The sequence below is a fragment of the Oncorhynchus kisutch genome, linkage group LG3 (genome assembly GCF_002021735.2).
Source record: "Oncorhynchus kisutch isolate 150728-3 linkage group LG3, Okis_V2, whole genome shotgun sequence".
Classification (NCBI taxonomy): domain Eukaryota; kingdom Metazoa; phylum Chordata; class Actinopteri; order Salmoniformes; family Salmonidae; genus Oncorhynchus; species Oncorhynchus kisutch.
In genome coordinates, this window is record NC_034176.2 from 71,118,156 (window position 1) to 71,141,394 (window position 23,239).

The 23,239-nt window shown below is 40.4% G+C and overlaps 1 protein-coding gene across 1 annotated transcript in view; it reads right to left on the reverse strand.

Annotated features, from left to right (window-relative positions):
• LOC109873167 (homeobox protein aristaless-like 4) overlaps positions 1 to 9,901 on the reverse strand; it is a 27,392-nt gene extending 17,491 nt beyond the window's left edge. Inside the window, exon 1 of the mRNA XM_031813325.1 lies at positions 9,279 to 9,901. Within this exon, the coding sequence (XP_031669185.1) occupies positions 9,279 to 9,624 (346 nt within the window). The 5' untranslated portion in view covers positions 9,625 to 9,901. The remainder of the gene's footprint in view (positions 1 to 9,278) is intronic.
• Positions 9,902 to 23,239: the final 13,338 nt, after the last annotated feature.

Below are 23,239 nucleotides of genomic sequence, written 5' to 3' on the forward strand. Positions count from 1 at the left end.
AATCAGTCCAGATCTGACCAAGCTGAAACCAAGAGGGTCTGAAAGCAGAGTTCATCAGTGGGTGAGAGAGAAGAGGGGTGAGGTTAAACCAGAGAACTAATTGGCAGTTTAACCCTAACCGTATTCACACCTGCCTGCAGAGCAACACAGGGTCTTGTAAAACCCTTTTTAATAGCGTCTACATTTCCCCACAAAAAAATGTCTTCAAACGTAATTTTATATTCTGCACTGTAAGTCGTTTAAAAAGTTGTGTCCACAGAAAATGTCAAAATAAGAAAAAAGATGGTTACGTTAGAGTAATAGATATGATCATCATAGCAGCTATGCTATGAGGGGTAAATGACTATAGTTCCTGCCCTTGGATATCCGTGCTGGACCCCTTAAAGTTAGCAAGGGTCAGACCTTCACTGGGGACAGACGTTAAGTCGCTGTCAAAAAATGAGAAGGGAACATCAAAGTGTAATTTAACTGGCAGTAAAGCGACAGGTCGCCTCCCCAGTCTCTTTATTGAAAAGGTTGGCTAGGGTCAGCTCACAGCATTTAAAAGAAACACTATAAATTAGACACCCTGCGGTGACTGAGAGCGATTAATGACAATATTCCCAAACCTGAAAAAATATCCCAAAATATTAGAAAACGTAAATAAAAGAGATTAAGTGTGTGTAGTCTAGGCTTGATAGATCCCTGTTTTGACTGGACCCAGGAAGCAGAGGAAATTTGTGTAAGCTGTTTTCTCTGCTAAGCATTTATTTGTAACTCTAATTTGGTTTGTTTTCCCTTCTTAAAATATGGATTGAATCATAATGGGAAGCTTTGTGCTCTGAAGTCCCGCCATCTCTGTGAAGTCCTCTCTTCCTGCTCGTTCCACTGGCTGTGAGGCTGTTACATAAAGACAGACACACTAACTAACACAGGTAGTGTATGGAGAGACTGACTGGTGTGTTGAGATGTAAACTTTATCATGCCTACACCATGACGAATGAAAAGTGATGTGAGAGACATTGATCCATTTTATTGCAGCCTGTGAGTGTGTCACCACAAGGCATTAGCATGGGGAGAGCCTTATTAGCAAGCCCTCTGCCTACACGGCCATTTGCAAAACCAGAGCTAATCGCCTACCCAAAGGCAGATGGAGTCGAGTCTCAGCAGTTCTTATAAACCCGTCCTTCTGAAACGATCTTGTTCCTGGTCAGGAGCACCATGACACCACTACGAATAGCACCGTGGTATGAGTAGGCTATGGTGTCAATTGCAGTCATTGAATCAGTTCAAGGTTAGCCTAAGTTGGTGCTCACTAGGCCCATGCCTTTCTTATATCCCTGCTGCCCTCTCATATGCCTGACGCCGTAAACAAAACCTCAGCTAACGGATGAGAACGTTCCATAAGTACCTCTCTGGCTAGCTTATAGCTACAGTAGTTTGGGAGCATCTGATAGGTAAGCGTCCACTTTGAAGTCAAACACTGAGAGGGATGATTCATCCCATCAGGCTGCTGTGAGGTGCACATGCTGCGCCAAAAAACAACTGCTATGGGAGCGTATCCATAAAGCCTGAGACACTGATAAATCACCCCTCTCTCTTCAAGGTTCTTTATCTGTCTGAGAGTCTCTCTCAGGCCCTAGAGCATGGCAGGATCTCCACTAGCCTGAGACTGGGATAGGGTCTACTCAGTGCCTTTTCCACAGTTTGGCTAGCTCTAAAACAAGGTCAAAACAGTGTTAGACAATTACACATAAGATGAAGGAACAAAGCTCTATTTGTCTTTCTGAAACCAACTTATTAGCATATCTGGAAACACTTTCCCCTGCTCTTATACCCATGTAAATACACAGTAATAACTGTAACAACACTGTATGTTGTGTTGGAGATATAATACCCAGTGTAATGCAAAGTTCATGCAAAATAATATTAGACTGCGTATGCTGTGGTTTTAACCAGTACTGTACTAAAATGACTAAAATAAAGAAAGACTTCATGTTCCAATAGATTTGAGGTTATTTGAATGAGTGCAGAGGGAGACCCCTTGAGAGGGGAAGGCTTCTTAATGTGAGATCCTCTCAGTTTATCTAACAGTTGACGTTATGTTCCCTCCTCCTTTCCCAGTGAGGTCTGAATCTCTCGGGTGATGTTAAAAACCACAATGAAGCAAACACACATTTTACGAGTGCACGGGAATGCCATAATAAAAGACAGGTTGGTTACTGTCCTCTTAGCATCATGTGGATTCCACTTCTGACAATAGCATTGTTATATTGAAGTAAATACAATGTGGAAAGAGCACTAGATTGTCCTTGGTGGTCCAAATTGTTAATCACTTGTAACTAAGCAAAAATTATCATCTGCTTGTGAAATAATATATAATTTCATATAGGCTTCTTAAAATTCTTTACATCAGCTCCCATGTGAACTTACATAGTACTCTGTCATTAGGAAACACCATGTGAAATAATGTTTATTATTATTTATTTATTTAACTAGGCAAGTCAGTTAAGAACAAATTCTTATTTTCAATGACGGCCTAGGAACAGTGGGTTAACTGCCTGTTCAGGGGCAGAACGACAGATTTGTACCTTGTCAGCTCAGGGATTTGAACTTGCAACCTTCCAGTTACTAGCCCAACGCTCTAACCACTAGGCGACCCTGCCGCCCCGATGTGATTCAATGGGTAGTTTATAGAAAAAAGCAACACGCTTACAATTTCAGTTCTTGTGATGGGTGCCACTGTCCAGGCCAATGGACATGCTAACTTTTTACTGTACTATAACGTCTAAGAAAATGTATACACAGTAGGTGATATTCTGACTCTAATCTTCTGGGATATTCTTTGTGCTGGACGTCTGATCAGTAAGCATCCTCTGAGGGCCTCAACTATGGAGGGTGTAGTTACACAGCAGAGGATCTGACTGCCGGGCTGAGAGAAGGCCTGGAGTACAAGGTTCAATGTAGCCCTGTCGCACTCCGGCCGGGAAGATTGAGCCTAATGTAAATTGCTGTGCCAAAATACGAGTTAACTGGTAAAATGATCCTAGGTCCTTGTCACCTCTAGTCATGTCAGCAACCTGCTGAAGTGTGTCCTGGTTCTCCAGGCTTCGCAGCACTTCCATGGCTGGTTTCTATTACCCGCTGCTCATATCAATCAGCACAGAAGGACAGAAAGAAAGGCTCAAATGGTTGTGCTGTACTAAAGACGGTAGAGAGAGAAAGGGCAGCAGATGGGGTGTTGGTGGCTTCAGTCTAGATTGAAAGGATCTCACAGGACAGTTGATTCACACCTCCTATATCCTCCCTCTCTTTGAGTGAAAACACGATAACACGAAAACACGATTGTAACCGCAACTATGTACCAAATGCTTGTAATGTCACAACAAAGGCTCTTCCTCTCTCCGTCTATAGCTCATGAATAGTTCATGGAAAAGCTCTTGGAATGTTAAAGTAAATAGTGATCTTGACTACAAATGTTGCGAAAATATAATGTACGTTTCTGTTTGGATTATTTGGGGTTTTAGATCGATTCACTCTGGAGAATTTTGGGGTACAGCTCTTCTAAAAAGGAAAGGAAACCAGAGTTAAAGGTCTCTGTGTCCTGTCCTCAGGGGGGACAGTCAAACACCATAAGAGGAAAACTCCTGTTGCTTCAAGAAAAATTCAAAGAGATTGATGTTCCTAGTTTGAAGGTTAAGTTCTCAGTGGGTACACTGACCCCTTTAGACACTGTAGAGAAGCCAAGGATAGCTATCTCTGACAATGTGCATTGTTTGTGTGTGTCAAACCAAGTCAAGAAATAATCTGTTATTACATCTTATTCTATTCTACTATATATTCTAAAAAACCACAATCCACCAATGTAAAGGCCACCTGTTGTCAGATTTTATCAGGTTGAATTTTGGCCACTCTCCCTGAGATGTTCAGAGCCAGGCCCTAAATATCCTATTACCTGGCGGAGAGGAGTCTGGTTTATGGAGCCTGGAGTCCAGTGGAGTCTAAAAGCTTTTATCACTGCATGTAGACCCGGCTAGGAAAGGGACTGCTCTCCCCTACTGCTAATGCACAGACCTTGTATATGTTGTCCCTGAAGTAGCATACTGTTGGTCCAGGGCTGCTGGACCTGAGAGAACCTCAATGTAACTGGACTGATGGGCCGAAGAAAGTGTTTCATCTTAAGAGGTTTGAATGGAGGAATGGTTGAAACCATGCCATTTGTTACCCTGTACTCTTTTGGAGCAACAGTTTTTTTTAACCATAATTCAATGGTGGCTTAGAAAATCTGTATGAAAATCTAAAGGGTTCTAGCTGTCCTTTACATTTTGGTTGACGAAACAATACATTTCCCTTTGCCTCATTTCTAAGTTGCAGCCACGAACTATTTGCTTCCTTCCTCTTACAGTACATAAAGATTTGCAAGCACAGTACATACAGCATGTTAATGTCCACAAAATCATTCACTAATCCTTTCAATCACTTGCAACCCACCCCATAAACAAATATTGTATTGGTGACATGTTGTGTATTTGTATGCGGCACTTGTTTAGCAAGGTTACACAAACCAGTCACCTCTTGGACACTCAAGGACTGTCTGTGCTTACTGGGGGCTGGCCTTTGAATGTATAAAAATAACTGGGGGAAGTGCTGATGTACATCTGAGTCACATTAATGGTGGAGGTCTCCTGTAGTGCTGAGACGTTCCTGCCTGCTCTTTAACGCTCGCTCTATCCGAGGAGTCAGTCATACCTGTGGTCAGGCAAGGCTGCTGCAAGGGTGACTTCCACTGTAAAAATGTGCACGGTCTACCCAGCCAGTCTGTGATACCAACTTGGTCCTGGGCCTCCCCTCGGAGCAGTTTTGTTTTTTTGTCCTCGCACTACACAGCTGATTCAAATAACCAAAGCTTGATGATGACTTGGTTATTTGAATCAACTGTGTAGTGCTAAGACAAAAACAAAACATGTGCCCTGAGGGTATCTGTTGTAAAATATTAAATATGTAAACTTCCTTTTTAGTGGCTCACTTATTGCTTTAATAAGATACATTAGGACAGCATCATTAGTCTAAGTATTATTTATGGCGGTTTGTTTGGGATTAACAGCGGCAATCATTTTCTTTACATCTACCGAGTGTACGACGTTATGTAGACTACAGGTCACTGGCAAGTTCAGCTGAACGCAAAAAGAAACAAACTCCCTTGAAATCTCCCGAAAACAGCGCTGGTATTATCTTCAAAGGACCCCGCGGTGTCTAGCGGGAAATATTGTAAAGACTGTGACTCCAGGAATTTCAGCCTACCTGCTTAAACCTGATTGAAGTAATAACTCACGAAGTCTCCGTTGAATTACCTGCCATGACTTATACCTGTGGTCGAAACCAATAAGGCTCCCAAGACCAGGTTTAGGGTCTTTAAAACGTGACCCTAAATAAGATCTCGTGAGTGATTATGTGATCTGGTAGGTTTACGGAACATAAAAACTATTCCCCGGACACAAACGCATTCCATTGCAAATATGACCCCGAGTTGATAGGAAAGTGTGACAATGTGTTTGGGTTTTTAGTATAGGCCTATGTGATTCAAACGCACCTTCAAATCGATCATTCAATTTTCAGTCCGTGTCTATTCGTTTTCATTGGTTGACTTTGTATATGCCGAGCATTTTCATAATTTCTTACAGGTTTATGTGCAGGCCTAGGCCGGATCTTTTCCGCGCTATATTGCGCATGCCTCTCCTGTGAGTCATTACGTACCAAAGGTTAAGCAAGGCCATGACACAGGATTGGAAATTAAATATATGAACAACTGAATATTATTTTTAACTTGAATAACTTGTAGGCTTAATGTTATAGGCATACCACGTTTGGCGCCCGTGCGTAATGTGCTTAAATGACCAATAGAGAAAAGACTGCACATACGGGTTCAAGTTTGAATCAGAGTATTTACTCATTTATTTCAGGTGAATATTTTCTTGTTCAGAATTATCTAAATATTAGAAGCAATATAATGACTATATAATAGGCAACTTGTTGCTTTTTGAATAATAAAGATGTGCATACGGTAAATGACTTCTGATTCATCATAATATGCTCATATGGTTAACTATTGTTTAACTACTATTAATATTATTATTATTATTATTAGTAGTAGTAGTAGTCGTATTCCCATAGATTCCCAGCAGTGATCAATCAGTCGCATACTCTTGACAAAGCAAGTGTCTGGTGTTCGTATGTTGTTGTCTAAAGTTATTTGATTAAACCAAAGAGATTCGATAACATCTGCACAGCAGACCATCATTAAATCTTATATTGATGGCTATGCTATGTTACGTCACCCGTTTAAACTAATTATGTAGCGAGGAAAAGACTGATTGGTTTACGTGCTTTTATTAGGGTTTACAGAAATCCTATTCTGGCACGTTAGTGGCATGTTTTCAGTGCCCAGCCCTCCTCCGTAACTCAGCTGTAAATACTTAATTATGTAATAATAATAATATTACTGTTATGATGATGATAGTCTAGTCATCAACAATAATATAATCTTTATCCTCATTAATATCATCCTGATCCTCATCATGGTAGCCATTAGCCAATAGTAAGAACAGCATGGCAAAGTTTAACTGAAGTTTCTTCATGTGCACTTTTTTCTCACGCTAGACCAGACAATTGATCAATGTCTTCTCCTTGACAGCAGTGATTCAGTGCTTTCGCTTTTATATTGACATCTCAACTCGTTATATCCTCTTTGGTTGTGTCCCCATTTTCTCATTTTCACGAAGGACAGGACTCCTGTCGTTTTCACTAGATATTCATTAGAATATCTGTAATCGTGATTCATTAACATGTTTGGTGAAGCCTATACTTTCGATTAATCGAACCGTTCACATGCACAGCAGTGCAAATTGATATTATTATATTGATGAAAATGGTTAAATATTCTAATTTCATTCTATAATTTCAGTAATCTGGCATTTGCTTTTAATTTGGATGTTGTTTGTGTTAGCAGCACTGTCCAGTGTCCATACGTTCACTGTGCATGCATCTTTAGTGTCGGTTTTGTTTCTCTATTTATTGATCCGGAAAAACAGAAAACGGATGTTATTGTGATGTTATAAATCAGGTGTAATGGGTATACATTTACATTTTCTACATTACACAGATGGATGGAAAAATACTTACGTTTCCTCACAGATCGCTTGGTTGATTTTCGAGCATGATTAATTAAGGATTATTGAAATTGTGGGGATTTTTACTTATCCTGTAGCGTTCAATAAACTATCATGTGGTTCGATCATCGGCTATGCACTCTTACTTTTTGTAATAAAACATTTGAAGAATGTGCGTTTAAATGAAGGAACGTTGGACATCTTTGATCTAAATGTAGCCTAAAACTGAGACAGAATTGGGCCACATTTAATGAAAATGTTTTAGAAGTGAGCTAACTACTCTTTTTTATCTAGACAAGTCAGTTAAGAACAAATTCGTATTTACAATGACGGGTTAACAACCTAGTTCAGGGGTAGAACCTTGTCCGCTCGGGAACTCGATCCAGCAACCTTTCGGTTTCTGGCCCAAAGCTTTAATCACTAGGCTACCTGCCGCAATTGGTTTATAGAGACTTCGAAACGTGAGACTGACATAATTATTTGGCAGAAAGTCTTAGGCATATTTTGCCTCTATTATAATTTTAGCACTGCTTTAGTCTTGTTGAAGTAAACCATTTTCTTGAGGATTCATGGCCTACGTATCGAATATCATCTGGCTTTGGTCACTGACTTCTCAACCATAAACAACAAATGAATCACTTTTGAAATTTGTAATAACTCCTAAAAAAATTCTTAGCACTTGTAGCCACTCTCCTGAGAGAGGTTCCATAGAGCTTTTACCGCAGTATTTGATGCTTCCCTCCAGTTGATCATCTGAGAAGCCGCTGTATGTCCGTGCGTTTTTATCTCACCCACAAGTTGCTCGCAGATGGTTAGAGAAAGCGATGGATTTTGCGGTATTTGTGTTAAATTTATAGCATGGGCGGATTTTTCCTGCGCTCAAGATGTGCCCTTTGTTAGACCTCTGCAGAATATTTTCAACATAAAGATATAGTTCGGTAAATCAGTAGAGGTTATTATTTCTTATTAAGAATTAAGAATTGCATGTAGGCATTTTACACATTACATATTAATTTAATGCAACGTAACTGTGGGTTTCGAGTTGCAAAGTTAAAGTTTGTATTTCATTGTAAAATAAACAAATATTTCTTAAGAGCTTGTGATCCGTTATATTTTATTGTATGGTCATACAAACATCTATAAGGTCACCCAATACCCAAGTCACGCTAATGCAACGTTTCTGCAGAGTGCACGTAGGCTATTGTAGGCTAGAGGACTTTACAGTGTTATTTTCTCAGTTCAGAAAATCAGGCTGTTTGATCAGCAATGTTTTAGTTACAATCTCTAATTCACCACAGGCTATCAGTTTGGGCAATCTTTTCTACAAGAATTGGATTATCTTTACCTTGATATCATATAGGTGCCAAAACGTGTGTGTGTGGGTGTGTGTATGTCAACGATGGATTCTTAACATTTGCAAACTCCCCCAATATCTATTGCTCATGAGACAATATTGAGTAAGTAGCCTATAGATGTAAAGAGACTAGGGATAATAACAATATTGGTCCGCTGATGAACTATTTCCCATATTTTTCATGCTTGAAAACGTGATAATTCAATTGTCCGATTCAGATTCAGTATGAAGGATTGTAATGCAGATTATCGCATTAAATATAGCCTAATTTAATTCAATCGCCAAAGGGAAAACGTGATAGTCGGGAAGGTTATGCCTCTTCGTAATTGTGTTACAGGGGATAGTTGTGGCCGTAATATTGGTAGTAAGTTGTGAAGTCCATCACATTGAGTTTGTAAAGACTCATGCATTGACAAATGTTCATATGCGATTAGTGATATTATCCTAACACCCGGGATGATAGCAGACGGGATTACTTCACCCATTTCTTTTCTTTTATTATCGGTTTTGGTTATTGGAAGGAATTTCTCAATTCACAGGAAACTGTTTAAGAGGCATGTGGAGACAGGCATAACGTTCCCAACTTTAAGAAAATACTCAAAACATCCCTCATAATTGGGGGTATAGTCAGTCAAGTGAACAGATATTTACACCGACCAGTGTATACAGAACACAAGCACAATTTCTGTTGTCATTTGATGCGGTTTCTCCATAAGAGTAAACAATACGGGACACGGGAAATCTCCGTTCGTTCGAAACAGAACTGTGGTTTTACTTACCATAGCAGGGAATGGGCGCTCCGTTGTGTCCGCTTTCTTGGTGCAGTTTGCCTCCTTCGGGGGGGGTTTTGCAAGAAGACCTCTGCATGAAGAGGTGGTATTTGTTAAAGGTGCCTTCCCCAGTGGTGACATCCAATGACTGACACTCCTGTTGGAATGGGCTCCGAGACTTTTCTCCGTAAGCCTGACCTTTGTTTGGCAGGAAAGTGGGGCTGTATTTGGTGTCACTTACTTGGAATGTCCTAAACGGGTTCGTCGGATGATCCCTACCTTGCGGTGCAGAGGGGCTATAATATGAATCCATGGATGTCATATCGCAGTATGAGACGCACGTCTCGGCGTTCATGCCTAAAAAAGTTACTGGGAGAAAAAGACTTCCAAACTTTTTTCTTTCTTTCCGTTTTGGAAAGGGAAGCAAACAGATACCCTCACTCTCTCTCCCTCTTCCACATACGGATGAACACACGCATACACACTGTCACGCACACACACATACACTGGCACGGCAGCTGTGTTTGGTTATAAAACGATTCAGATGTTTTCCAGGAACCACTCGCTGACCAAAAGCTAAAAACTCCCCTTAAGGTTTAGACGAGTAACAAAAATGCGTCTTTCTTCAGAAGATGCAACCCAGATCTCCCCGATATACACTACCGAGAGCTGTGTGGACTTTAAGTCAAGACATCTCCGGAGTCATTATGTTGATAAAATGAATGGGTGATGTCAGACCTTTCCTCAGAAGAAAAAAAAAGTTTTTTTTTTTTATATGTGGGGGGACTTAACACATGACATTAATGTAATTAGGGTATGAATATATAACTAATTGTAAGTGAAGGGCAACAGCGAGAGCGCAATTTTATGATTGATTCGCAATGGTTCGTCAAGAGGGGACTTCTTCCAGACAAATGGAATCTCGACACATACAGGACAATATAGCCTATCCATGTTTCATGTGTCTTGTGAGATTTGTGACACGGAGAACTATTCTACATTTATCTGATTTCCATTTATATGTTGGGGGGGTATGTGTGTTTTAAGCAGAATTACATTTTATTTTTCTGGAAACCACATCACTCAGAAAATATTTTCTATCGTTAAAGATGAGTTGGCATATATTCAGAATATCTACAACTTCATCCTTATATTCCGTTGATCGATCTTTTTAAAACTTTTTGAAGGCCCTTTTTCTCATGTTATCAACTGATTGGAAATAAATCACATTGCACTTATAATTTATCTCCGTGTCAAACCCTTCCACTCTTGATGTGATTAATTTAATATCGCCGGGTTCAAGCTTTAATGCAACTTATTTACCTTAAGCCTATAGCACGGGTTCTCTAATTAGACTCGTTTGCAAAGGTTGAATGAGTCCCATCGATAAATGAACCACACTGATATAACGATATAACCACGTCTAATTCAACAAAATCATACAATTTGGTCCTAAAGGCTTATGGGCTCAAATAATAATTTCTGTGAAATTAGTCCAATATGTCTTAATAATTGGAGATATATCTCTATTACAACAATTGTTGCGAACTCGGCAACAAGCACATCACTGAAATGTCAAAACGTAGTCATCGTGTTTTCTATTGCCACTTACTTCAATATTTGAATAACAGATTAGGCCTATGTTAATGAGCTCGTGGGACATTTATTTGTCACAAGCAGGAATAAAACATATTTTCCTCCTTGAGTTACTTATTTAATTGTTATCTCCAATTTTGTGGGATATTGCTCAGCAAATTAAATATTGGAATTGAATTGGAGAAGAACATGCTTGGCTACTATAGTCACTGTATTAAGCATTGAACATATGGCTATTGGGCTATAATCTTACTACAGGGATTGCTGTGTAAAGCCCCTCTGGTGAAAAATATTCCGCGTAAAATATCTCTGCAGTAGGCTATCTGCAACAACATGGTTCTTTGATCGCTGAATGTTCACGGTGTAGTTCATGGGTAATGAGCTTGGAAACGAGACTGACACCCTCCTAAAACCTACAAGTGAAGTGGTGATGACAGAGTAGTAAGACATGATTAGGCTACATTAAAATGTAATGTCATCAATTAAGCGAATTTAGCACAATCTCACACTCATTGTTTATGTAAAACATATTGCATGCGTGGGTTGAAATCGAGTCAAACTTTTAATTAGGATACATGTCTAATTTACTGTTTAATTAAGTATATCAAACGCAATATACAAAAACATAATTAGCCTATTATGAAACGTTTCCCAAAAACGTAGCAAAGGCCTAGTCAAAGGCAGCCTCCATCGTTGGAGCTATTTGAAAATGAGTGCTTTTTGCTGTAGATCACTTTGAGAGCGAAGGCCTGCATGCCTTTCAGATGCTACAAAACGAATGTTCAATAAATAAAATAATGAGACGATAGAGATTTCGGTTAATACTATTGGACATGGCTACATGGTGATATTACAGGAAACGGACGTGAACATTCAATCACTTAAATAATTCATTGGTATTATTTACTACCCAGGGAAACGTATTTAACCCAACATAACAAAGTTCAATACAGGCTGCATTAAAGTGGCCTTGTTAATTTAACCACACGCTATAGTACACATTAGGCCTACTCGGTGTTCTGTTTTATCTATGCAGTTCGTGGTGATTGGTTTCGTGATTCCTTTGGTTGTTAAATTAACTAAAAAATATATAATCGTAAATTAGGCTACATGGTTTAGTTATTAGTCTTTATATGTTTCTCTTTAGAGCAAGCAAAGGCCAATCCTACCTGTTAGACTGGCCTAGAGATAGCATTTTCTCCTTTACTGTCAACAATAAAAAACAAAGGCAAATGCAGGGACGTTAAGGACGCTATAAAACAGGGTTATCCAAATCCGCCTTCCATATTAAATTAAATAGAGCACATCTCCACATTGCTGCTCATTTGCGGACTTTCTTCCCCAGTCCCTCCGGTATCAGAGACCTTGTGTAAAACTCACGGGTGATTATATTTTCCACCAACGAACCAATGACACTATTCACCATTTGTTTCCACGGGATGCACACATCTCAGAGATGTTGTTGTCATTTAAACCCAAAACCAATCAATCGAAATAATATATTCAAGCATTATAGTTATTATTATAAGCTTAATATTCTAATAATTATTAAGGCTTCCAAATTGCTTCCAACTTTTTCTGTAATGCATCATTCATAGAAATATTAAATGAGAAGCATTCATTATATTAATATAGTAAGACTCACAAATTGCATAAACGAATGAATACCATATTGCAGTGGACTTTGGAAATGTGGAAGCCCACTCAAATGTTATATAGACTGCTGTAGAAAACATTGCTTTAATGTGAAATAGGCGCTTGATTAAACGCTCAGTCTCAAGGACAGCTAGATTCGATTGATGTGAATCAATTTATTTCAAAGTTCTGTTTCCAGACATTCGTCATTCATATCAAAGAGATCAAACGCCACAATGTATTTAGATCTGGCCGTTTGTTTTATTTTACTTTTAAATGAATCTAATTTCCACAACATCTTTTCTTTTTTAAATATTTTATTTTAAAGGGTTTTATTAATTAATTTAGTACAAAACAAAAGACATATGAAGTAAAGTATTGCATGGGAGTATTGCATGGGTAAGACATGGGACAAGAATAGAGCGACAATGACAGATACAACAACAATAAGCGTTCCCAGTCAGTGTTCCCAGTCAGTGTTCCTATTCATTGTTCCTAGTCAGTGTTCCAAGTCAGTGTTCCCAGTCAGTGTTCCTAGTCAGTGTTCCCATTCAGTGTTCCCAGTCAGTGTTCCCAGTCAGTCTCTGTCCAGACGGTCCAGAAACGGACCCAAATCCTTGAGAAATCTGCTGGAGGAGAAAGTCCTGGAAAAACGAATATTTTCGAAGTTAATAGTATTAACAATTTCTGCTAGCCATCTACTGAAGCAGGGGGGAGAGTGACTTCCATTTCCACAACGTCTTAACATGGACGTTTTGTATTTATCACATCTGTGTCAAACACAACGTTACTTTCACTTTGTTTGCCAGTTATTTATCGGTAACATAATACAATGATCCTAGATTGTGACCTGATATACAGCAATACAGGCTTTGTGGACTTGTCCGTTTGTTTGTTCCATATTACTTGCTATATAAACTGTTATTAAACGTATATAAAAAATTCTCAGCTCATCTGTCACTTCTTTTCTCAGATGTGGGAGTTTTGATAACATCCTTTGATAACAGGTACATTGTGCAGTTCCTTATGAAAGGGTAGAGAAAAAAGACAAGGTAGCAAAAATACCACACCAGTATACAAGCTTGAATAATGTAGATTGATGATTTATATTATGTATTCTGTAAGGCATCTGTCATAACAGACCAACGAAATGAGGAACATTGCTTTAGTGAATGGTAAAGTGGAATATAATGTCATGTTGTCTAAATGGAGAAACTGTGTCAGTTATAGATGGGAACAGGATCAGGACGTTCCAGGGACTGGTCGGTCCACCCTTAACCTCTACGGATGTGGTCCAGAAACCGGTCGCCCAACCTTAACCTGATGTGCCCAGCCTGTCTCCGACAGGTAGACATGGAGGGAGACATGATGTCACATTGTGTATTTGTTCTGCAGGTAAGCAGGCAGGCAGGGCAGGGGCCCGGTTGTGTTACAGGCCTGAGGCTGGTGCTCAGGGTGGTAGAAAGCAGCACTCTTGGCAGTAGAGGAATGTATATACATGGCACACAGAGAGAACGTGTGGAGGACCCAACACTACAGCAGAACAAATGCAAACCAGCCATACACACACACACACACACACAAACACACACACACACACACACACACACACACACACACACACACACACACACACACACACACACACACACACACACACACACACACACACACACACACACACACACACACACAGACACACACACACACACACACACACACACACACACACACACACACACACACACACACACACACACACACACACACACAATACGGCAATGCACTTGCAGCACTTCGTTCCCTAGATTAAATTTGAAGGGCATTTAGACAGCTGAAAGGTGCCTCTATGTTTATGTATCGCTGTCTCTATACTTCAGTACTGTTTACGTTCAGCCAAGCCAGCAACAAAAAGCCTTTGAGAAGTGAGGTACACAGGTTGGTGACAGTCAAATGGATTCAAATACCAGATTTTATGGGGGGGGGAAACAACCCAAGAAACACTTTTACAATGTGAGTGAACCACTGTGTGTGTGTCCTACTCCGTCCCCCTGACCCCTGCCAGAGGAACAGGTGTGTTTGGTAATGAAAGCCCATCAGGGCTTAAGAGGCTGAACACACACATCATCATCAGCGAAATATCTCTCTCTGCTTTTCACTGTGGTTTTCAGAAGAGGCTTTGAATGACGAATACCTCCACCGAACCCAAATAATAAATATTTATGTGGCTTGTGCCTGCTTTCCACACCCACAGCTGGATGCTGAATGCATCCAATACCTGCCCTCTCCTAGGGATCAAGAAACATTGATGATCCAACTAAGCAACTATAGATGTAGGATATTAATTTGAGACAGTTTTCTACAGCAGGAAAATAATCCTGCAACAGGAAATGTGAATTATAATTAATTGACATTTTTGTAGTGGTTTGTACATTTTTGTAAGGGATTGTTTTTTATTTTAATTTGACATGTTTTTATTTAACTATAAGTCAGTTAAGAACACATTCTTATTTACAATGACTACCTACCCTGGCCAAACCTTAACCTCAACTACGCTTGGCCAATTGTGGGCCGCCCTATGGGTCTCCCAATCACGGCCGGTTGAGACGGCAGCCTGAATCGAACCAGGGTCTGTAGTGACACCTCTAGCACTGAGATGCAGTGCCTTAGACCGCTGTGCCACTCAGGAACCCCAAAGATTAAGTCTGACATTTCAAAATGGAAATGAAGCCTTTTTCAACCTCAAATGCACAACACATTTTAAATATTGTGCATTGCAGGAATGTTCTGCTACAACAGAGTGATTAAATTAAGATCCTACATCGATATGGACTCCAGAGTAGGTGTCACAATTTTCAGTACTTTTTCAATACCATGAGCTACTAGTTAGGCTACTAGTTACATGGTTACTACCAAAGGTGACTTGTTTCACTTTTCTAAGCAGCAGTGAGCAGAAAATGGCACCCCCAAAAGTGCAATATAACTTTGCAATACTGTCTTGACATTTTTTGCTACTTTTGTCTTTTGTCTATAGTGTGCACAGTCCGCACTGTGCAAATTAGTATGTTGGTTACACTGTAAATAAAGATGGACTATATGTTGTATATTTCCATTGGCATATTCAGAGGGTGGTTCGTGTTCTGGCCACAAGTGTGATTCCTACTCCGTTTATTTCAGGGGTAAAGTGTCCCTAGTCTCACTCACTGTAATTGTTTTATTATGAAACCCATGCGCCCTCCTTTGGGGCTGCAGCTTGGAATAGACACAGTACATAGAGGGAGAGGGGCTCCAGCTAGCGATTACACTCCTGACTATTGAAAACGTATTAACGTGTCAGTTTTCTGGCAAAGCTATTAAAAGCTTCCCATCGATCACAGGCCCACCTGCCTTGAATAAGGCTCCGTATTTATTGAGTGTGGCATTTTAATCAAATAGAATATATATATATATATATATATATATATATATATATATATATATATATATACATCAAGAACAGAAACAATTGGCACACCATGGTATCACACTTGTTTTGTATAATAGGAGAATGTTGATGCTTTTAATAACAAATGTTTAAGTGCTGTTTTTATAAGGTGTAACATTAGCCCAAAGTCATGTAGAAACAAGTTATTACACCTTTGAATATGCTCGCTGTAAGTGCACTTAAAACCTCAAACACTGTAATTATTGCATTATTGAAAGTGTCATTATGTATATTTGAACATTTTTGTCATAATTGAAAGAAGTGGATGATACGTGTTTTTAGTTGTAATATAATATATCTCATGCTGAGGAAACAGTTGTAAGCCATCATAACGTGTCGGGAGTAAGGCAGAGCCTGTTAGTATATTTCAGTTAGCAAGACTTCAGTTTGATGGGAACGTGCCGCTATATGGATTCTATTCTGCTGATTCATTACAACATCCTTTGTCTGATTTATTTTGCTGCTCTTGCAATTACAACCTCAGGTCTCCATCATTGAAATATGTGTCACAATAACCACTATTCTGTTTCTAATAGTCAGGGGGTATATTATTAGGGGTATTATTATCATCATAAAGCGTTGGACTATACAGCATTAATGTCAATGTCAATTTCTTTATTAATGGAAGAGAAGCAGAGAGACCAATGATCATAATCATGTGTACACTTGTTTGTCAGTTTGAATTATTTCAATGTTTGAGGATGCCTGACATTATCTATATTCACTGTTCTCTAGGGATTAGTTCAAATGCTAGTATCATATAAGTATTTTGTCTGAAAATGATGTAATCAAATGCAGAGGTTTTTATATCACGTTTTGTTGTTTATTTTGTATGTGATCAAAGTAATCTGCTCTTTCTGTCAAAGTATGTTCCCTTAACCAACAACTATTCAGTCCCTGACATTCAGTATAATGGTAAAAGTATGTTCCCTTAACCAACAACGATTCATTCCCTGACATTCAGTATAATGGTAAAAGTATGTTCCCTTAACCAACAACGATTCATTCCCTGACATTCAGTATAATGGTAAAAGTATGTTCCCTTAACCAACAACGATTCATTCCCTGACATTCAGTATAATGGTAAAAGTATGTTCCCTTAACCAACAACGATTCATTCCCTGACATTCAGTATAATGGTAAAAGTATGTTCCCTTAACCAACAACGATTCATTCCCTGACATTCAGTATAATGGTAAAAGTATGTTCCCTTAACCAACAACGCTTCATTCCCTGACATTCAGTATAATGGTAAAAGTATGTTCCCTTAACCAACAACGATTCAGTCCCTGACATTCAGTATAATGGTAAAAGTATGTTCCCTTAACCAACAACGATTCATTCCCTGACATTCAGTATAATGGTAAAAGTATGTTCCCTTAACCAACAACGATTCATTCCCTGACATTCAGTATAATGGTAAAAGTATGTTCCCTTAACCAACAACGATTCATTCCCTGACATTCAGTATAATGGTAAAAGTATGTTCCCTTAACCAACAACGATTCAGTCCCTGACATTCAGTATAATGGTAAAAGTATGTTCCCTTAACCAACAACGATTCATTCCCTGACATTCAGTATAATGGTAAAAGTATGTTCCCTTAACCAACAACGATTCATTCCCTGACATTCAGTATAATGGTAAAAGTATGTTCCCTTAACCAACAACGATTCATTCCCTGACATTCAGTATAATGGTAAAAGTATGTTCCTTTAACCAACAACGATTCATTCCCTGACATTCAGTATAATGGTAAAAGTATGTTCCCTTAACCAACAACGATTCATTCCCTGACATTCAGTATAATGGTAAAAGTATGTTCCCTTAACCAACAACGATTCATTCCCTGACATTCAGTATAATGGTAAAAGTATGTTCCCTTAACCAACAACGATTCATTCCCTGACATTCAGTATAATGGTAAAAGTATGTTCCCTTAACCAACAACGATTCATTCCCTGACATTCAGTATAATGGTAAAAGTATGTTCCCTGAACGAACAACTATTCAGTCCCTGACATTCAGTATAATGGTAAAACTATGTTCCCTGAACAACCAACTATTCAGTCCCTGACATTCAGTATAATGGTAAAAGTATGTTCCCTGAACGAACATCTATTCATTCCCTGACATTCAGTATAATGGTAAAAGTATGTTCCCTGAACAACCAACTATTCATTCCCTGACATTCAGTATAATGGTAAACGTATGTTCCCTGAACGAACAACTATTCAGTCCCTGACATTCAGTATAATGGTAAAAGTATGTTCCCTGAACAACAACACAAGGATATGGAGGAGACACCATGTGGGCTACATCCTTAGTGCAGTGACTGTGTCAGCCATGTTGACTGTGTCAGCCATGTTGACTGTGACTGTGTCAGCCATGTTGACTGTGTCAGCCATGTTGACTGTGACTGTATCAGCCATGTTGACGGTGTCAGCCATGTTGACTGTGTTAGCCATGTTGACTGTGTCAGCCATGTTGACTGTGTTGACTGTTGACTGTGTCAGCCATGTTGACTGTGTCAGCCATGTTGACTGTGTCAGCCATGTTGACTGTGACTGTGTCAGCCATGTTGACTGTGTCAGCCATGTTGACTGTGACTGTGTCAGCCATGTTGACTGTGTTAGCCATGTTGACGGTGTCAGCCATGTTGACTGTGTTAGCCATGTTGACTGTGTTAGCCATGTTGACTGTGTAAGCCATGTTGACTGTGTCAGCCATGTTGACTGTGTCAGCCATGTTTACTGTGTCAGCCATGTTGACTTTGTTGACTGTTGACTGTGTCAGCCATGTTGACTGTGTCAGCCATGTTTACTGTGTCAGCCATGTTGACTGTGTTGACTGTTGACTGTGTCAGCCATGTTGACTGTGTCAGCCATGTTGACTGTGTAAGCCATGTTTACTGTGTCAGCCATGTTGACTGTGTTGACTGTTGACTGTGTCAGCCATGTTGACTGTGTCAGCCATGTTGACTGTGTCAGCCATGTTGACTGTGTTGACTGTTGACTGTGTCAGCCATGTTGACTGTATCAGCCATGTTGACTGTGTCAGTCATGTTGACTGTGTCAGCCATGTTGACTGTATCAGCCATGTTGACTGTGTCAGCCATGTTGACTGTATCAGCCATGTTGACTGTATCAGCCATGTTGACTGTGTCAGCCATGTTGACTGTATCAGCCATGTTGACTGTGTCAGCCATGTTGACTGTGTCAGCCATGTTGACTGTAGCCCTTGGCTAGGCTGGTGGTGGAGGCCTTTGATGGCTGTTAATACAGCGTGGAGAGACGCTAATAATTGACAGCATTGTTCAGTGATGCTAGCGGATGTAAAGTGAACAGAGGAACAGGAAGAGGAGTGGATCGTACGCAGATCTTATTTAATTTAACATAAAATAACTGTTCCAAAGCAGTCTATTTGAGCATCATATAACATGACTACCACATCCCTCCTCTCTCTAATGTGGGACTGCACTGTATGTTCCAGATAGTTCCATTTGGGCTTGCTGAAGCCAAAGTGAAGAGGACACAGCTCAGCAGTGTTTGATGAACACAATCTCCCTCCAGAGGGTCTGTTTTGGGTTGAGGCTCCACTCTGCTCTGCTTCCTCTATCTAGTCCACTGTTTTTGCATCACCAGTATCTAGACTGTCCCGTGCTCTGCAGAGGTGAAAACAGTCCTGCCCAGGCAGGAAGTGAACACAAGTAATTACTTCTGAACACATTTGACATTCATTACATTGCCCAGATGAACGAATCACAGTGTACCAGGGAGTTTGGTCTGTATACCTAGATGCGTACATACACACACCGTGTTCTATCTGACAGTGTAGGAGGTTACTCTCATGTCACTCACATGACCGTGTAATGTGTAGTGTGTGTGTCATTTCAACCTGGACATTTGAAAATCTCTTCATCATTCATGTAGTTTGTGTTCTGTGTTCTTGGTGAACTGTTAAATCTATTGATTCCAATGGGGATTTTGGAATTACTAACCTACAATAGAAATGTTCCTCAGCTGTTGCGATTTTGTGTGTGTGTGTATATATATGTGTGTGTGTGTGCGTGTGCATGTGTGTGGTGAGAGTGAGACGGTGTGTATTCAACAGACTGCTCTGTGTGTGACTAGTGTTTTAAATCATAGATACAGTGTGTTTGTGAGGCGTAGTGGGGGGGTCTTCCCTTCACCATAGTAACCATATGGTGTACACCACCATAGTCATCCTGTGGTGCTGATTGGATGACGCATGACAGCATGACAGCATTCACTGACGCTTGTTTATTCCACCCTGCATGTTGTGTGGTGTCGTCAGTCATGGTTTTTCTGAAGATAGGTGGGTGGAGTTTAAAATCGAAACCCATTCCCACCCGCGATGCTCATCCAGGTCTGCTCAACTCCGTTACCCCTTCCCCTGTCCCTGTGTGGGGTGATGGGCCTATAGCTCTGATCTGTCCCTACCCCTGTGTATTCAGACAGACACCCCCGGATATGTGAGTGTCTTCTGGGTGAGGATGAGCCCTCACCGTGCCTATTTGGAGCAGAGCACCAGATTTTTAGGTGCTGCTGAAATTGGTTTCACATGAGTGGAGGGGCAAACTGCATCAGCAGATTCTCTGATCATATTAAACAGAGAAGAAGGGGGAAAGGGCCAGCGGTTGTACTGATCTTTAATTTAATAAACAGGACCAAGGAGGGAGACAGAAAAATCATCAGTGCCCTCTTCCTCTGATCTCTGCTCCTTGGCCAGGCTGAGTTTAACCGTTCTAGTGCAGTGTAGAACAGAGTATGTTCCTCCGTAACATACTGATCAGCAGCATCAGTGGAACATCTGCTGGTCTCCCCCTGATGGGGCACCGCAGCGCCACACATCTGGTCCTGTTACTCTAACACTAGGGGTACAAGGTGGAACAGGTAACGTTCCTGTGTAGCAACACTGGTCCATAAGCATCACTTTTCATCTTGTCAGAAGACTGTACAATATGCATACTACAACTACTAGAAATTAAGAACAATAATGTGAAAATGACTGAATATTATGTCAAATGTTGATTATACTAAATGTGGTATTGTTTATTAAATAATTTTCACTCTCTGAAATGAAATCTTATTTAGAAGAGGGGGCACAGTCAGAGTGGGGATGTGCATTTTCTGCTTGTATAGTTTGGGTTTGACTCTAGCTCAGTCCCAGATTTTCATTTTCCACCCAGCCCCTGTCAGACACCTCCTTACATTAGGATCTGCTCCTGCAGAACTTGTAGGGGGCCTGGATCTGATGCCCACGGCCCCCCCAATCTGCAGATGAAAGTTTATTAGGATTTGCAAAAATGCATCCCATATGTGACTGGCTTGGCAGTCTGGTCTTGATCTTGGGATTCCTCCTTGAGTGATATGATCAGTTGGTTGAATTATCCCACTTCATCAAATTCAGAGCACACCCGGCATGCGCTGCACAGAGAGGAGGAGCGAAGGAGGGGAGCGCTGTGCGTGCGGCACATTAAAGCCCCTCCATCCTCCACGGCCCTGACAGAGGCCCAGATAACACTGTCTGCTGTGAGGTATTATCGGTTCAGCCGGGCCCAGATGCTCAGCAGTCAATATCAGAGTGTTCCACTTGTCCATGACCTGGATAGTGCACAAGTATAGGATAAACCTCAAGAGGATGGATTTGGCTCCCTCTAGCCATACTGTGTCATTGTGTTTGAACACACACGGGCCCACAGAGGATACGTCCCTCACCTTAATGCAGCCTACTGTCCTCAGATCTTGCATGTGAATGACAAAGTGACACAGGAATCATGTGGAATGTGGGGAGATAGAATATCGACTGCCATTAGTCATACTCAGAGTATTTAACAGTCACCCACTGGTATGTAAACAACTAATGTCTCACATGCTTGGCAGCCTCGTACGTGTGGTATTTGTCCCTACCTATACTTTAGTTCTCAAATGCAGCCATTCTGGTTGTATGGGCCAGGAGGCTGTTAGGGAGATCCTTAGGGTGCTTTACAGTCTACAGCCGCAAGTATTCAGATAGGGCTCTTCATATGACAATGGTAGATGAACATAAAACCTCTGGAAGCATGAAACTGCAGTTGCCAAAGTTGCATACTGATACTGTAGTGTTTATTGTTTCATAACTCAAACTGGAATGATACATGGGGAACAGCACACAAAGTGAGAAGGTATTTTTGAATTGATGTGGAGAACATGTGAACCAGTGGAGGCTGTTGTGGGGAGGACGGCTCATAGTAATGGCTGGAATGGGGTCAATTGAATGGTATCAACCACATGGAAACCACGTTTGATACCAACCCATTGACTCCTTTCCAGCCATTATTATGAGCCGTCCTCCCCACAACAGCCTCCACTGGTGTGAACCTCTCCTTAGAGAATGAGAGAGAACCAAGCAGTGAATACCTTATCAACACCTCACAGGCATCGTAACAAACAACAACCACATCTTACTGATAATGTTGTGCAAATAGGTTGCAGGCATCAATGTATTCTGAATAAATTACTCAAATGTCCAGCAATTTGTTTCTCTTCTCCCGTGTAAAAAGCCAGATGGTGAATTGTTATGTCCTGTTTTTGGCATCGCTACATTGCTTTACTATGTGTTACCATTGTTTAAAAGTTTGGTTAACGATTTACATGATCTGTTTACTATAATCATCAAGCATACACATCTATAAGCACATCATAAACACAACATTATAGCTGCATAGAGTATTATTATATGGCTGTTCAGTCTTGTCCAAACCTTCTATTTAAGTCACAGAGAGCCAGTCCTAGTGCATTCTGGGAAGGACCGTTATAAACACTGTAGGGCATTGGGAGGACAGTGCTTGCCAAAAAAACAGAGAAGCACTGCTCTGAATTTTCTGAAGCTGCTATTCACTTCCAAGGACATCTAATGGGACGCCAAATGCCTTCAATTTGAAAATAGTCCACATGGCTCTTTGGCCCTCCCACCTTGATATGGATATCTTCAGCACTGTTGTCTCCAAACCAAGCTACCTCTGTCCCTTCACTAACCCGGCTCTTATTACAACTGTTTCAGTATCGCAGCCTAAATGAAAATCAATTATATATGGAAACCGCTACTGGATGCTTGTTAAGCTCAACACTATCCACACCATACAATATATCTACATGAATTAAATCATTGAAATTGCATGGATACATGATTATGCTAATGTTGTGGATTTGTTATTAGGGATGTGTATCAATTCAGCAGGTCTAGTTAGGTC